The 17,222-nt window shown below is 52.5% G+C and overlaps 1 protein-coding gene across 1 annotated transcript in view; it reads right to left on the bottom strand.

Annotated features, from left to right (window-relative positions):
• Positions 1-17,222, bottom strand: part of RIN3 (Ras and Rab interactor 3) — a 120,161-nt gene that overhangs the window by 84,652 nt on the left and 18,287 nt on the right. The window contains 1 exon segment of the mRNA XM_036257257.1: positions 2,782-2,983. Within this exon segment, the coding sequence (XP_036113150.1) occupies positions 2,782-2,934 (153 nt within the window). The 5' untranslated portion in view covers positions 2,935-2,983.

The raw sequence follows: 17,222 nt of genomic DNA on the forward strand, positions 1-17,222 counted from the left end.
GAATGAATAAAGGTGGCTTTTGATTGCCTCGTTTCTGGATACACAAAACAATCAAAAGGGGGCCAGTATGTTCCCACCTTATCAGAGAAGCAGGGAGAGGAGACAGTGAGTGGTGACGGTCACACAGATATTTGGGACAAAGGGGCTGGATCCCCAGTCTCCTGACCACTGGTCCCAGACTCCAGGAAGCACTGTCTCTCATTGGTGCCAGGAGGGGTGGGTAGAGGGGATCCTGGAAGACCCTATGAGCTCTCACAGCCTGAGGACCACCCACAGTGTCTGTATCTTTAAAAACACGGAAGCCATTGCATTGGCGGGATTTCAGACAGTCCTGTGGGGGTGACATCATGCAGCAAAGGGTCTTCCCAGCATCCCGGAAGACCACACCATGTATGCTCTGCTCTTCCTGCTGTGTGACCCCAGGCAAGTGAGTTGAATTCTCTGTGCCTTCATTTCCTTATCTGGAAACGGGGACACTTATGACACCTCCCAGAGAGAAATCGCTGTGAGGATGAATAAGATCACGCCAAGAGCAACTGTGCGTACAAGTTGGCCAATCCTTTAATCAGAGCACGAGCTTAGGCTGTGCTTCTGCTGGAAAACACAGCAGCTCACGGGGAGGGGGTGCGAGGGAAGAGCAGGAAGGGGGCGCCACTGCTCCGTTCTGCCGCAAGGGCAGGTTGGACTGAGCTGGAGGCCCCCTACGTTTCAGTAAGTCCAAAAGGCACTGCCAACTCCATGGATTCTCTAGTCCAGAATGAGTCCACGGACCAGCTCAGCCCCATGAATCCACGAGCCCGGACTGTCCCCCCGACACAGTGCTGCGCTATGGGAAGGCGTGTGTGCCGTACGGTGCAGGGGCACCCGGATGGCCCGGTTCACAGTCCAGCCGGGGCACGCACTCCCGTTGTCACCCGGGGAGATCATGCAACTTTGTATTAGTTACCTCATCTGGAAAATGGGCGAATAGTAATTCCTACCCCAGAGGGCCGCTGTGAGGGTAAACTGTGCTAACTCAAGGGGAGGACTTGACGATGCCTGGAACAGTAAGTACTCAGTGATCACGGGCTGCATGGATGAGGGACCCTCCATGGAAAAGGGCTGGACACTTACACATGCACTTCTAGCAGAAGTGACTTCTGGAGGCAGCTGTGGCCACCGGGGCCTGGGAGGGGAGTGGGGGTGACTGCTTAAGGGCCAAGGGCTGTCATGCTGCGGTGGGGTAATGTTCTGGACACAGACAGCGACGGTGGCCGCACAACATTGTGAAGTACTAAGCTGTGCACTTGAAAATGGCTAATTTTATGTGAAGTGAATTTCACCTCATTAAAAAAAGAAAAACAAAACCAAAAAGACTTGCGGGAAGTGGGTTAGTTGAAAAAAAAACAAAACAAAACTGGTGGCAAAGAGCTTTATACTTCTTTTTACTTTATCAGTTCTGATCAGCTTGATTTTCTACAGTGAACACATATGTTTATCACTTTTATAATTAAACAAAATAACTGTTGATTTTTTTTTTTTTTTTTTTTATCCTCACCCGAGGACATTTTTCCATTTTTTGTTCAGGTAGAGAGGGAGGGAGAGAGAGGAACAGAGAAAGAGAGAGAAACATCGATGTGAAAGGGACACATTGAGTGGCTGCCACTTGCATGACCGACCAGGGCCAGGGACAAACTGCAACCGAGGTACGTGCCCCTAGCGGGAACCGAACCCGGGTCTCTCAGGACCACAGGCCGACGCTCTAACCGCTGAGCCAAACCGGCCAGGGCTAACTGTTGATTTTTTTAAAGGGAATGGGCATGTGAGAGAAAATGTGGGGGGCGGGTGGGGGTCGCACTTGGTGAGCCCTGACTTCTCTTTCCTGTCCACCTGTGCGTCTCCCCCGTGTAAGCCCACACTGCGGGGAGGACAGTACTATTAAAGGCCCCATTTCAAAGTGGGAAAAGGGAGACTCAGAACATTTATTTAATTAATTTAGTTTAATCCTTACCCGAGGACATTTTTGCACTTATCTTCAGATAGAGTGGGAGGGAGAGAGGGAGGAAGAGAGAGAGAAACAGCGACATGAGAGAGACACATCAACTGGTCGCCACCCACACAACCCCAACCGGGGCTGGGGAGAAACTGCCACCAAGGTACGTGCCCTTAGCGGGAACCGAACCCGGGACTCTCTGGTCCGCGGGCCGACGCTCTAACCGCTGAGCCAAACCAGCCAGGGTGAGACTCAGAACATTTAAGCCACTTGCCCAACTCACAGAGCCTGATCCCAAAGAAATCTTTTGGCCCCATCACACAGCCCCCTTATCTTCCTCTGTAAATAAGGGGATGTAAAATGATATCTCAGGTCCATGTGGTTCTGATACTCTAGTCCCCAGACATCTGGCTGAGTTCTCTTTTAAAAAATATATATATTTTTTTTCTTTATTGATTTTAGAGAGAGAGGAAAGGAGAGGGAGGGAGAGAGAGACACATCAATGAGAGAGAGCATCGATTGACTCCCTCCTGCACGCCCCCCACTGGGGATCTGGCCCACAACCTGGGCATGTGCGATGACCGGGAATCAAACTGGGTCGTTGCTCAACCACTGAGCCACACCCACCGGGCTTGGCTGAGTTCTCCAAACGTCAGTCATGGCTCAGGCGCCCAAACGCCCAGAGGGCCCACCCCAGCCACACATCCCCCTGCTTGAAAAGCTAATAAACGTAAGCAAGAAAAGCTATGAGCAGCTCCTTGGAGCTGTGCTTGTCCCACTGGCCACAAGACGGAGCGACCCCGACTCACCCCGGTCACCTCCCGGTTCAGGATCCTGGCGGCCTCCACCCGGTCCAGACCCAGCTGCAGCCACACAGGGCATGTTTTGACCAGCTTCTCCAGGACGCTGATGCCCCGGGGAGAAAGGCAGTTCTTTGGAGTGACTGGCAGACAGGGCCCCATGCCCTCTTCCTCCTCCTCTTCCTCTCCTTCGTCAACGTCTGGAATAGGACTGAGAACAGAATCAAATGATTAGCCCTTCCTGCAGCCCAGTGAACCAATGGGGGTCCAATTCAACTGTGATCACTTATTTAGCATCTAGAAGCCAGTGGCCCTGGGGGAGTTAAAAAAATGAATGAACTCTTCCCTTTATGATGCTTATAATAAAACTGGTTAGACATCCATGACGCAAATCCCTGTAGCACAACACTGAGCAAGCGTCAGGAACACAATCTGATGGAAGTAGATAATCCCAACCCAGGGTGGGTTCAGGGACACAGGGATGGGGGGGGGGGGCATTTGAACAGAACTCTGAGCAGGACTTTTGAAAACTTTTTCATGAAAGTGTAACTTACACACAGTGAAATACACACACCTCTAGTATACAGTTAGACTGTTAGACAAATTTTCACATTGTCCACACCTGTTGACCACCACCCAGATCAGGATTGAAACTGACCTGTCCAACACAGTAGCTACATGTGGGAACTGAGTCTTACAAAGGTGGTCTTGCAAGGGGAGTGTGGGGGGCTGGATCAAAGGTGAAGGGACGAGAAGGAAGATTGCTGACTACAGAACAGTCATGGGGATGTGAAGTACAGCCTAGGGAATATAGTCACTGATATTGTAATAACCATGCATGGTGCCAGGTGGGTGCTGGAAATATCGGGGGACACTTTGTAAAGTATATGACTGTCTAACCACGATGCTGTACACCTGAAACTAAGACAAAATGATAATGAATGTAAACAAGAATTGAAAAAAATACAACAAAATTAAAGTGGGTGGTTTCAATTGAGACGTACGCACAGGATTTCAAACACTTGATATAAAAAAAAAAGACTAAAATTGCTTATTAATCATAGTTTACATTGGTTACGTTTTGAAATAATAGTTTAGATATACTGGGTTAAATAAGACATTATTAAAACAAATTTCACTTCTTTTACTTTTCTTTAAAACATTTTTTTTTTCTTTATTGATATTTAGAGAGAGAGGAAGGGAGAGGGAGAGAGAGAGAGAAACATCGATGAGAGAGAACATTGATTGGCTGCCTCCTGCATGCCCCCCACTGGGGATCAGGCCCACAACCTGGACATGTGCCCTGACTGGGAATTGAACCGGTGACCTCTTGGTGCGTGGGTCAACACTCAACCACTGAGCCACACCAACCGGGCTATTTCTTTTTACTTTTCAAATGTGCCTCCTAGAACATGTAAAACTACATATGAGGCTTGCATTTTTTCTATTAGATGAGCTGATACAGACATTTCCAGAAGTCTCCCTTGTATTTCTTCCCTGTCAACATCTCTGCCCCCCACCATGAGGATGTAACAGGTCAGTGTCGGGGAAGCAGGAGAGTCACAGGCTCAAGAAACAGCAACACCAAAGCAGAGGTCCAGCTGAAGAGATCTCGGACCCTGCACCCCTACACACACGGATTCCAGGGTCTCAAATCCAGAGTCAGGCAGGCTGGGTGGTCTGTTTGCATCCTACCTGAAAATGAAATCTGTCTGCAGGGCTGAAACCTTCATCAGACAAACAGGGTGGTGATAAAGCCAGGAAGGTGTGGCTCTTTTGCCCTGGTCCCTGCGATGTTGCCCAGGGGCACCAGTGATCGGGTTGGCATTTGCTGTGGGGAGAGGCCTGGGGGAGGGATGAGCCAGGACGAACCCTGTGGAAGGTACAAAAGAGTGGACCGGCTTACTTCCTGGGGGGGAGGGGTCAGAGGGCAGCAGGACCCAGAAGTCCTGATGAGGGAACAGCATTTCCTAGAGACGAGGGTGGGGTCCTGGCGTGGTTTGGGGTGGGGGAGGCAGGCTGGGAAGTGCTGGATTAAACCTGTCCAGCAGAGCTCTGTGGTGTTAAGCAGGCGGGTTTTGCACAGACCTGAGCAGGGAGATGTGTGATAAGGGACATGTCAGCGTCATTTGGCTAAAATCCCTCCCCTGATGTCTCCACCCCCAAATCCTCCGAGAAGCCCTCCCTCTCATGGATGCTGTATATGCACATGGGTGTTTATGAACTGCCTTCTGGGTCCACACAGAAGACAGTGCCTGGTTACCAAGACAACAGGAGAGTCCCAGGCAGTTGTGGGCACCATGGGGCCCGGCGGGGGCAGTAGGGCAGCCCCATGGGAGTCCACAGGCTGTGAAATTGAGGCCCGGTGGGTGTCATTTGGAGCTCAAGGTTGGGGGCAACCCAGCTGATGTTAATGCAACCTCTTCCCAAGCCCTAAAGTGTGGTTGCAGCATCTCCTACGGGGAAAAGGCCAAAATAGCCGCGGAGGCCAGAATTACCCAGAAAACAAGCATTTTGGGGCCCATTTGGTTTCTCTGATGCCCCCTTGAAAACCAAAAACATCATCTGGCACCAAAAGGCTTTATGATCATCCTCAACTCTCCTCCCTGTCCCAGGGCCTCCCCTGGGGGCCAATTAGGGCTCTAATGGCAGCTGAGGGGGGAGCTGTGGGCCCCCATTTCTGCATTAGACCTCGGTTCCCTCTCAGGGTCTCAGTGTCCTCATCTGTGCGATTGGCAGGGGGTGGCCTGGAAGATTCCTCCATTTGCTAAGTGGCCCTAGGTGGGACCCAGGCTTTTGGGACAAGGGTCCCCGTTTTCTCCTGTAGAACCAAAGCTATGATCAAACAAACAGGCTCCGGGAGAAATGAGGGGTCTGCCTCACATTCGTTCATGCTATGAGTATTTTCTGAGGGCCTGCAAGTACCAGGTGTTGTTCTAGGCACTAGGTTACAGCAGAGAACAAAATGATTGAAAGAAACAAAAACAAAAACACAACAAAATAGACCCCAAACCTCATCTAGGGGACTAGGGGAGGGGCCAGCTGATAGACGAGGACAATGAGTGACCTAGAGTATGTTCGATGATGGTCAGGGGCCATGGAGAGAAAAATTCCAGACACAGGGATCAGCAAAGGCCTCCAGTTATCTGGGCTAGAAAAACTGCAGGGAAGTCTGGGAGGTGGCAGGAGCTAGGAGGGTGAGGTCATCCTGAGGCAGGGCAGGGGTCCTTGTAAGGATTCTGGGAGTGTTGGCTCTAAACTCAGGTATGTGGACACCATCCCTGGGCTTCTGCCTAACAACCGGCTCACACCAACCCACAGCTTCTTTGGCAAGAAATGGGCCCATTAGGTCCTAGTGGAGACTGGATGGCTTCTGGGCTCAAGGAGAGTCTTGGAGGACCCACAGAGATGAACCTGCACCCCACCCCCTGGCAGGGGAGGCACACACTGCTTTCGGGATGACCAAGTAGAAACTGTCCCAGGCACAGCATCACTGGGATGTGCCATCTCTGTCTTGTGATCACATCCTTCCCTACTCTGAAGCCTTCAGTGGCTCCCACTGCCCAAAGAATCCCGTCCGACCTCCTAATATTGAGGGTATTCTTTTTCTGACCACACCACCCTGCAGACTCCCTTACGAAGGGCTGTTCTTCGTCACACCAACAAAACCCGTGCTCCGCGCCTGGTGCCCCCTTGGGCCACTGTCCACTCCACCTGTTCCTTCGGGTTCTGGGTTTCCCCCTCCCAGCGTTCTCTCCAATGGGGGGCGAAATCCAACGAGATCAGACCCAGAAAGCAAGGACCATACAAGAGAAGGGGAATAAACCAGACATTCCACACTTTAAACTTGTGTGCATCAAAACACCTCATTCAGAAAATGACTACTCAGACTTCAGGTGGGGAGAAAATATTTGCAAAGCATACATCGAACAGAGAACAAGCACATTCATGTTTGCTTGTTTGTTTGTTAATTTATTTATTATTTCTTTTTTTAATTCCTAACCTGAGGATATTTTTCCATTTATCATCAGACAGAGTGGGAGGGAGGGAGAGAGAGAAACATCGATGTGATAGAGCCACATTGACTGGTTGCCTCCCACATGACCTGGCAATTGAGGTACGTGCCCTTGACCGGAATTGAACCTGCGACTCATTGGTCCATGGGCCGACGCTGTAACCCCTGAGCGTAATTGGCCAGGGCCACATTTATTTTTAAAATAGGCAAAAGGTTTGAAGATTCCTCAAAGAAGAAGACATGCAAATAGCCAAAAAAGCAAGTGAAAAAGTGCTCACATCAGTAGTCATCAGGGAAATGCAAATTCAAACCACAATGAGATACCACGGCCCAACCACTAGCAGGGCTAAAATTAAAAGGCCTGTCAACGTCACATGGCAGAGGATGGAAGTAATCAGAACTCTTGTACGTTACTGGTGAGAATGTGAACTGGTGCAGCCACTGTGGGGAAAGGCAGTATTTATAAACCTAAACATACACCTACTATGGCCCAGCCACTTCATGCCTAAGTACGCACAAGAAAAATTGAAAGTGTATGTCCACAGAAAGACCCGTACATGAATGTTCTTGCAGCTTTACTCATAAGAGCCCCAAACTGGTCTGGGGGTCCATCGATGGAAGAGTGGACAAACAGATGTGGGTACACGACAGAATGGCATAGCAGCAATAAATAGAGACTACGGATACACACAACACATGGATGACCCTCGAAAACATGCCGAGTGAAAGAAGTCAGCTGCAAAAAAATACATCTGTATGAATCCATTTATATAAAGTTCAAATGGTACACTTAGCATGTGTATTTACATTTTATCATATGTAAAATTTACACCAAAACAACAGAAAAAGAACCACAATAAATACCGAATTCTAGTTAGTGATACGCATGCTAACATATTCAGGGGGTGCCTGCAACTTTTTTTGAAATGAACAGAAAGAAAAAGGTAGGTTCGGAGATGGATAGAAAGATGGACATGCAATAAAGATATATACAAAGATATTAAGGGTAAGTGGTGAGTATGTAAGTATTTCCTGCAAAATTCTTTCAACTCTTCTGTATGTTTACATTTTTTTTATAGTAAAGTTCACCCCATTCTTGGAGGCCCATTCAGAAGAGGCCCGCCTGCTATTAATAGAAACCCTACATTTAAATCCAAGCTGTGTGATTCTGGCCAGTTACTCTACCTCTCTGGGCTTCAGTTTAAACATTTGTAAATAATAATAATAATAATAATAATAATAATAGTCCCTGCAGATTCGATAAGTCAATCGTGTACTTAGCACGGCACACACAATCAGTAAGTGTCAACTTCTGTTTTTCTAGTTGAAATTCTTTTCCTCGTCTCGCTACAATCCTCACACGTGGTAGCTCTGACTTCAGGACCCAGCACATTTGACAGAGTGATCGAGGAACATCTGTGTGCTGCGCTCAGCTTAGACCCCAGCCAACATCTGGCCCCTGAGATAACCCACAAGTAGTGCCTGGGAAGCATATGGCACTGAACCCAGACGTCCATTTGCCTGGCACAGTGCACACCCCTTGGAGGACCCCTGTGGCACCGCGAGCCGGGCCAGCGCTGGGGAAAGGCACACGGGAGCTGGGCTTGTCCCAGAAACCTTGCGATGGATGGCGGGTGCCATGGAGGACGGATGACGAGTCAGAGCCTTGGCTGCTCTGACTAAACCACTCGAGGGCCCAAGGCTCTTCAGGTCCTGCTTTCCAGGAATCGTCCCAGGCCCCTCAGTGGTGACCTGGCAGTGACAAGGACCTGAGGGCTGGAGAGGGTTTCTAAGTGCCAAAGGCTGCAGCGAGGTCCAGAACTTAGAGAAGGGGCAGCTGGGCGTGGGGGAAGGTTTGGGCCTCGATCCAGGTCACAGGAGCAGTAAAGTCCTGAAGAGAGAGACATGGGCACCTGCTCTGACCGCGCCAAAGAGGGGTAATGGGTCGGGCAGCTGCCCTCTAATCCCTGCACCTGCTGACTTTGGGCTGTGGGTGACTTGAGTTCTCTGGGTGCCCACTCGTGGCTGCACAATGCCCACGGCAGTAACGGGGCTGTGAGGCTCAAGCAGGATGGCGAAGCTGGGGATTCCTGGAGCTGGCACTGTGTCCGGCTCTATTTCAGTGCCATGGTTACTGTTAGCAAACAGTAGAGCCGGGCCACATGGGCTCTAACTGCCAGGGGCCGTCGCTCAGCCCACACAACCCTGGATATGTCATCGGCAGACAGGGCTGGTGACCCCGACACCCACGCCCTCCCCTCGTAGCAGCCAAACTCCGCTCAGGGCCCTGCAAAGGCAGCCCCAGGGACCTTGGTGATTTATGGCACTGCTGGTGCAAAATAATGAGCCTCAGAAACTTTAGAGCAACTCTACTGGAAAGAGAAATCGTTCCATGACTGGTTCTCCTTCTGCCCCTGGGGACCGAGCTCCTAGCGCTCATCAGTAGATCTAATAGCCTCTGACACCCAGGCAGCAGCCCAGCTGCCCCGCTGCCCTGCGGTCAGACTCTCAGGGAGCCCCTGGCCCAGGGCTGCGGGGACCAGGCGGGACTCAGCATGTGCTTCACGTGGGAGATTTTCTCACCAGCTCCCCGAAGGAAGGCGTAAACTGGCATGGTGCGTCCACGGCCCCTGGTACCTGCGTCCGTCTGGGGCCTGTGGACGGGGTGCGGAGAGGAACGGTCTGGTGCAGGGGGAGGGGCGCCCCGGGCGGCCGCGCTGGAGTGTGGAGCCAGGGCCAGTGCAGCGGCCTGTCTGAGGAAGGCGGGAAGCTTCCCAGCTACAAGGACACTGGCTTGGGGCCACCTCGTCGGCCCACGGAGCAGCTCAGGAAGTTCCAGCGATGCCCCGCTGTGAAGAGGACGGAGGCTCCCTGTGCAGGCTCGGCCGGAACTCCGGGGGAGTGTGGGACGGAGGGAAGGACCGAGAAAGGGCCATCTGCTCCCACCCACCATCCGGACCGCAGGCAGGCCGGCCCCCCAGCTGCAACCCGGCCAAGGGAGGCCTGGGCCCTGCTCTCAGGGTTCTAGGCCAGCAGGACCAGGCGTGGGCCCAGTGGTCCGTGTTAGGGGTGGCCCGGTCACTCTGCACGAGGGGCGTGAGTACCAGGCAAAGCCCCTTCCTTCCGTGTGAAGTGGCACCTTTCTGAAGCCGGGGCAGGACTGCCCAGGGGCCTGGAGAGGCGTGTTCCCTGACTGACCCCCCAGGCGGAGGCCACGCCTCAGCACTCACAGTAAGGGGGACAGTCGCTCACTGCCGCCCCCACACCTCATCCTTCCCCTGCTCCTCCGAGCTGACGGCTCCTCCGTGACTCCCTCTGCACAGAGGAAGGGACCAAGCAGTCGGGGCAGAGGGAGGGTGGGTGGGATGCCACAGGAAGAGGCGTCTCAGCTCACATCCTCTCACTACAGACTCACGATCAGAGACTCGGTGCTTATTTCACAGAATCTGCACGGCCCGAAGATAAAGAAATAGCTCTACACAGCCCCGGAACCACCCCAGCCACCTCCCGGCCAATGTAAAGACTTTGGCGAAGTATTTAACCTCTACGGGCCTCAGTTTCTCCTCTGTACAGTGGGGCTGCTAATGCCTGCCACACGTAATGTGCATCAAGCAGCGTCTGGCACACGAGAACACCTCAGAGTGGTGGTTATGCTAGCTGGAGTAATCATGTGTGTGGCCCTATTTCTCCCAGAAACACCCGATGCTATGGCAACAGCACGAGAAATGGCCTGAGATAGGTGAGAACCCATTACTCAGCCCCCTGAAAGCCATTAGAGCACCAAGTGGGTAAAGCACTCCCAAGAATGAAAACAGTTGCACCTATTCTGAAGACACTCTGTCAAAATCTAAGAGGTGGTGCCCTGGCTGGTGCTGCTCAGTGGTTAGAGCGTAGGCCCATGCTCTGGGGGTCATGGGCGTGATTCCTGGTCAAGGGTATGTACCTGGGTTGCAGGTTGGATCCCCAGCCCCGGTTGGGGTGTCTGAGGGAGGCAGCCAATGGATGTGTCTCTCGCACATGGATGTTTCTCTCTCTCTCTCTCTCTCTCTTTCTCCCTCCCTTCCACTCTGTATCTAAAAATCAAAGGCGAAAATATCCTTGGTGAAGATTAACAAACAAATCATCTAAGAGATGGGGGTGCTGGAGCCCAGACCCCAGCAGCCCCCCTCCCAGGACGCACGTGGGCATAAGGTTGCGGGGACGATGGCCATGGCAGCAGCATCTAGGCTGAGGAGAAATCGGAATGACCAGTGTCCATCCCGAGAGAAGGGGAACCAGCTGGGACACCCACCCGGACTGGCACACAGCTGCCGAAACGCAGAAACCACCGCTGCACGATTACGTCTCGAAATCCTGTTCATGGCACAAGGGTTGATTCCCTGACCCTGACCCTTGCGCTGAGGTTAGTGAGAGAATGTTCTGGAGTTTGTGAAACCCACTGTAATAAACGGGAGCAGATGGGCACAATGTCTGTTTGCACTTTCCCGAGGTTCAGGGAAACAGAGAGAGAGAGAAAAATCAAGCAGATGTGAAAATTCGGGTAAAGCTGTACATACAAGAATTCATTGGCCTATTCTTGTAACTTTTCTGGAAGTCTGAAGTTATGTCAAAAGAAAAAGTTTTAAAATCAAATACCAGCTCGCCAGCCCCAAACCTAATATTAAATGCAAGGAGCAAATGACAGAAGGAATAAACACATTTATATGAGGTGTAAAACACACACGAGTTCTGTCTTGACTGGGGGTGCGTATGCACACCATCAGGATGACGTCACCGCTGCGGCGGGGGGAAGACAGTGGGGTCGGGGAGGGCTGAGGAGGAGGCTTCAGCCAATTCTGTAGTGATTTATTTACGTTTAAGAGATCTGAGGCAATATTGGCAAAAGATAGGATGTAACAGAGCTGAATTATGGGTCCTCAGGGGGGCTGTTATGTGTTCCCCTAGATTTTGCTAAGCTAGGAATATTTAAGTAAATCGCAAACGCAGCACCCACACGCACATACCTTGTGCCCAGGTCCCAGAGCGTGTCCCAAGCCAAGGAGACAGAGTGGGGGTTGTCCGGGCCCCCGAGCTTATCAGTTTCCCAGGGATGACTCCAGCTGTTTTTTTCTTGGTGTTTTAAACTCAGCCTGGAGCCCAGGACCCGTGTTGGAAGGTAATCAGGATGAGTCCATCTGAAGAATCACCCCAGGGGCTTTTTGAGAAATCCTCTGATAGCTGCCCCAAAGGTCAGCAGAGCAGAAGCCAGGGAGAGCCACTGGGGCTGTTTCTCTGCCCTGTGGCTGCCACAGGACTAGGGCCGGGAGTGCAGCTCAGGCCAGAGGGAAAGACACTCTGGAACGTCAGACGGCAGACGAAGGTGCCAGCAGGGGCCACACCAGCCCAGGCACTGCGGAGACGTCCGGAGGCCCTGGGGGGATGAACAAAGGCCGGCCACTCCACCCCTCCGGGCCTCAGTGTCCTGCTCTCTAAACACAGAGACCATGCCCGCCACCTCAAAGGTCACGTGAGGGTCAAATGGAACCGTGTAAGAAAAGAACCCAGCCGCAGCCGACACCTAAGACGTGTTAACTACCGGATGAGATGGGGGCTCGGGGACAGTTCGTGGAGGAAGCCAAGGCTCCAGAGGCCAGGGAAGGCGTTCCGGTTGGCGAGGGAGGGGGATCTGAGAACGTCTGGAGGGCAAGCACACCCAGAGACCACTTGGAACATTTGGTTTGGATCAGTGGTGAACCAAAAAAATAGGACCCAAAAAAATAAAGTCCTGATGTGTCGTGATCACCAGTTTCCATGGGGTCAATACTCTACCATTGCCGATGTAGAGCTGTCGAAGGTTTAACAAGCAGCTTGCAAAATGTTTGAATGTACACACGAGGTCTACGTGAGCCTCGCTGTTGGGACTTTAAGGCTCCCCCTGCCTCAAACGTTGCCCTCCCTGGAGTCCTTGTTACCATCCCAGGGCACAGTGCTCGGGCTCGAGGGGATCACACTGTGGAAAGGAAGGGACCCGAGCGTTTAAGAGATGAGTGGCGACGTGACAAATGCCGTCTTCAGCGGGAGAACAGGTGCGACATAAAGGAAACGGCACTGAGCTCAGGCTCAGGAGACCACGGTCTGGTTTGGTTGTTCACAGTGTGACCTCAGGCAACTCACTTCCCCTCTCTAGGTTCAGTGGCCTCTTCAGCCAAACGTGAAGGTTGGACGAGATGGGAAATGGCATGCAGGTTGACTTCCAGGTGAACCCAGGGGTGGGCAGCAGCTGTGCAGACCGTGATGCTGACAGCTGGTCAGGGGGAGAAGCCAGGTCGGCCCGTGGCGTCTGCCGCGGCTCGGTAGCGGGGAGCTCAGCAGCTGCGCCTGCCTTCACGGGGCGGGGGTCAGACCGCGGCTCTTCCCAGCACAACGGGCTCCGTGATTCCGTGACTCAGCTGACCCTTGGCTGGATGCCACCGAAGCCTGCTCTTCTAAGCCAGGCTGGCCCTGCCCCAGTGGACAGCCTGGGAGGGCGGGCGGCCAAGCCAGCCTCCCTGTGGCTTCCTCTCTGCCAGACGCTTTTCCCTGACGTGAGGACACTGAGCTACAGCTGTTGCCTGCTTCCACCTCTGGCCCAGCCTTCGGTGGCCTCAGGACCAAACCCCAGCTCCGGGCTGACCCGCGGGGAGGGAAGAGGAACGGCTGGTTTCAGCATCAGACTCTCTCACAGGGGCAAACACGTGGCAACCAGCCCAGCCCCGCTCCACAGGCCGAAGACCTCCACCAGGCCCTGGTGGATCCCCACAGACTCATGCAGCTCCAAGGACGGCGTTTATAAAACCCTGTTGTGACAAAGTTCTCCGGCTTTCTCCTCACCCAGAAACCAAAAGGCCTTCTGTGACGAGGGAGGGCACAGAGGACAGCTGCGGGGCTCTGGCCCTCGGTGGGCTGGCCTGGAGGAACCTGGGACTCGGCGCTGTGGGCCTCTGCCCACAGCCTTGGGAGGGGAAGTCAGCTTCAGCAGGTCTTCCGGACCCCGGAAGCGCCGGCAGCAGGTCAGGCTGTCTCCGTCTGCACGTCACAGCCCACATCAAGCAAGTCCAAGGCCGTCAAACTTTCCACACCTGTGCGAGCTGCAGGCCTGTTGCGCCGTGTCAGGCCCTGCCTCCCAGGTTGGCTGCTGGGTGCTCCCCTGTCCCCGAGGGGTTCTGCCTGCCCAGGCTGAGCCTGCAGGAGGTACCAGCTTCCTGGGCCCTGCTGGTGGCTGCTCCCACTCTGCCAGGCCTGCCCCCCCAGGCCCCGTTTCTCAGCCGCTCCAATGGCTGCCTCACGACTTCCCTCTGCCTGCCCTCTGGCTCCGGCTGCTCTGTGCTTCTGAGAGCCCCAGACACCCACAGCCTCCTGGGAACCTGGGCTGAGTTCCTCCACCCTCCCTCTGCAACCTCCTCTGGCTCACAGGTCCCAGCCCCTTTCCCTACCCCAGCCAGCCCCCTGAACCCAGCCTAACCTGCCTCGGCCTGGCCCTGCTGCTGACCCTCCCACCCAACACGGGTCCTGGCTGGGACTCTGTCCCCACTGCCATGTGTGATTAGGCCTGGCATGACGGGGAGGGCTGCGCTGGCTAGTGGTTTAAGCACCCAGGACCTAAACAACCCGGCTAGAATCCCAGCTTGGTTGCCTTGGCAAGTGACTCAACCTCTCTTTGCCTCGATTTCCTTACATTTGAAATGGGAACTGTAGGTATTACCACCCCTAGGATTGCTGTCAAGAGTTGAGGATAGTGCCCGGCACGTAGCAAACATTCACTCATGTTATCACCATCCAGTCATCCCATAGGTATTTACTGAGCATGTACTATGGACCAGACACTGCTCTAGACTGTGATAATAATCATTACAGTAACAGTTGTACATAGTGAAAGAGCAGCTGACATTTCCCTCCCTTCCACCTCCACTCCCCAAATTCCTTAGAAATGTCACTAAACGTGGAGATGGTTACTGGAGAAGACAGGATTTGGGGGACCAGCTTCCTGACTGGGAGTGAAGCCGGAGTCGTCAGCGGGGACACAAGAAACCAGGTCAGCATGGGTAGCCTGGTGCATTTATGTGACGTGTGCTGAGCTGAGCTGAGCCACCGCCGCAGGGGGACAGGGAGAGTGACCAGTGGTGCCTCTGGGGAGCAGGGGACCGAGAGGCTGAGGGGCAGGGGTGGGAGGGTGGCACATCGCCGTACACCCTTTTGTACCTTTTGAATTTGAGCCCCATGACTGTATCATCTCTTCAAACCCGAATGAGGACAGTTGGGAAGCTGGATAAAGAAAGGGCCCAGTGAAGGGGCCTCCAGGTGAGGAACGGAGCTGGGCTCTGTACAGGCGGAAGACTCCGCGTGCTTGTTCTGGTAAGATGCATGTTCCGTTTCCCTTCTAGAATCTGTCTCAGGGAGATATTTTTAAAACGCAGACCAAGTTTAGCGGACGAGGACGTGCACGGCATGTGACTTGCAGTCGTCCCTTTTTGGAAACGATCGTATGGTGAACAATGCTGCTTGTCCCACGCCGTCTCCCACCCTGGCTCGACGGCCCGAGGCTGGACGACACCGCTCTGTGCCCAGGCTCAGTGCAGAACAGGTGTTCAATACGTTTTTGTGAGTGCTTGAGTGCGTCAGGAAATATTAGTACTATATAAAATTGGAAACATTCGACCATTTTTTGGGCTACAGACAGAGCACTTTTAGGTATTTACTCTAATATGAACTTGGGATAGTGGATCTGTGAAGACAGAGTTGTGCCTGTCAAAGTGATGCTCAGATGAAGATATTCCCTGGATTCACTCACTGGAGCCTTGTCTGAAATGGGGAAAAGCCTGGGAACAATCTAAATGTCCATCATTAAGGGACCAGGTAAATGAATGGATACTAGACAACTATCTAAAATAAAGAATGAGGAAGATCTCTGTGCATGGACACGGACAGGTCTCCAGGGTACATGGTTATAAGACAAAAAGCACAGAGCGGTGGGTATACTGTGCTCCCTTGTTGGAAAAAAGAAACAGGATTGGTATTTTCCTAAAGAAGACACAAGAAACTAGCAACTAGCAGGCCAGGCATGGGGACAGGCACACGGGGCACGAAGGTGAAAAGACATTTTCACTGCATGTCTTTTTTTAAACGATATTTTTACTGTAAGTCCTGTATTACCTACTGAACAATAGATTAATAATGTTTCCAGAGATGTCTGAGTGCCAGGCATTGCTCTGTTTTCCATATAGTAACGTCGAGTTATTCCTTTAAAACAACCTTGTAACTCTGGTTGTCACTCCCTTTTACAGAGGGGGAAGCTGAGACACAAAGAAACTAAGCAACTCACTAAGGCTGTGGAATCAGTAAGGGGCAGAGCTGGGATCTGAACCCTGGCAGTCTGCGAGGCTACCATCCAATGTGCTTAACCACTCTGCCAAATCCCTCCAGATGCCTGCTTGTGATGGAAGAGTAACCATGACCACACACGACATGAGGACAGCAAGGGGGGCGGGGGACAGCCCTTGCCCATGGAGCACAAGACGTAAGACCGTGGAGGTAGGAACTTGCCACAGACTGACCTACATCCCGACTGGAATCCAAAGGTGCTCTGTGAAAGGCACAGAGAGATGCCAAGGGCCAAGAACACCCAAGATACATGTGAAGAAGGGGATAGGGTTTGCTCTGCTGAATATCGAATCTTATTCTAAAGCTACAGCGATGAAGAACCTGGTGTGGTATTGGTGCTGGGACAGAGATGTGGGTCAGCAGACCAGACTAGTGCAGAAATAGACCCACACAGACACAGCCGCTTGATTTAAGTATGGCCACAGCAGAACACTGGGGAATGGACAGTCTTTGCAATAAAATGTGCTGAGACAACTGGGTGTCCACATGGGGGAAAAGAAGAAACCTGACTCCTCAATAGTGTACACAAAACCCAGTTCCAGGAAGACTGTGTCCTGACCTAAATGTGGGAAACAAAACAGAAAAATTTTTGGAAGAAAATAAGGAATATCTTCACAATCCGATGGAAGAGGGCGTCTTCTTAAAGAGTGTGTGCGTGCGTACAGTACACACACTCCTTAAAAGAAGACGGTAAATCGGACTGCATTAAAAGGAAGATTTTCTGTTCATTAAGACACCACGAAGGGGTGACAGTCCAGCCCTGCATGGGAGGAGGTATCTGTAACATACCCAACCAGCAAAGGGCTCAGAGCCGTCTTCTACACAGAACTTCCACACACCGGTAAGGAAAAGGGAAAACAAACAGAAAAAGGGGCACTGCAAGAGCCCACGGCTACCATGAAGCCCCACCCACACCACCAAGGACCGGGGGAGGTTGAGGCACCCGAATGCCCTGCTTTGCCAGTGGGAGTCGTTAATCCTGAGATTAGGTGACTTTTCTCTCCTTCTTCGTACTTTTCTGTACATTCCAAATTTTTAC

The sequence above is a fragment of the Molossus molossus genome, unplaced genomic scaffold (genome assembly GCF_014108415.1).
Source record: "Molossus molossus isolate mMolMol1 unplaced genomic scaffold, mMolMol1.p scaffold_m16_p_1, whole genome shotgun sequence".
In the NCBI taxonomy this organism is placed as follows: Eukaryota; Metazoa; Chordata; class Mammalia; order Chiroptera; family Molossidae; genus Molossus; species Molossus molossus.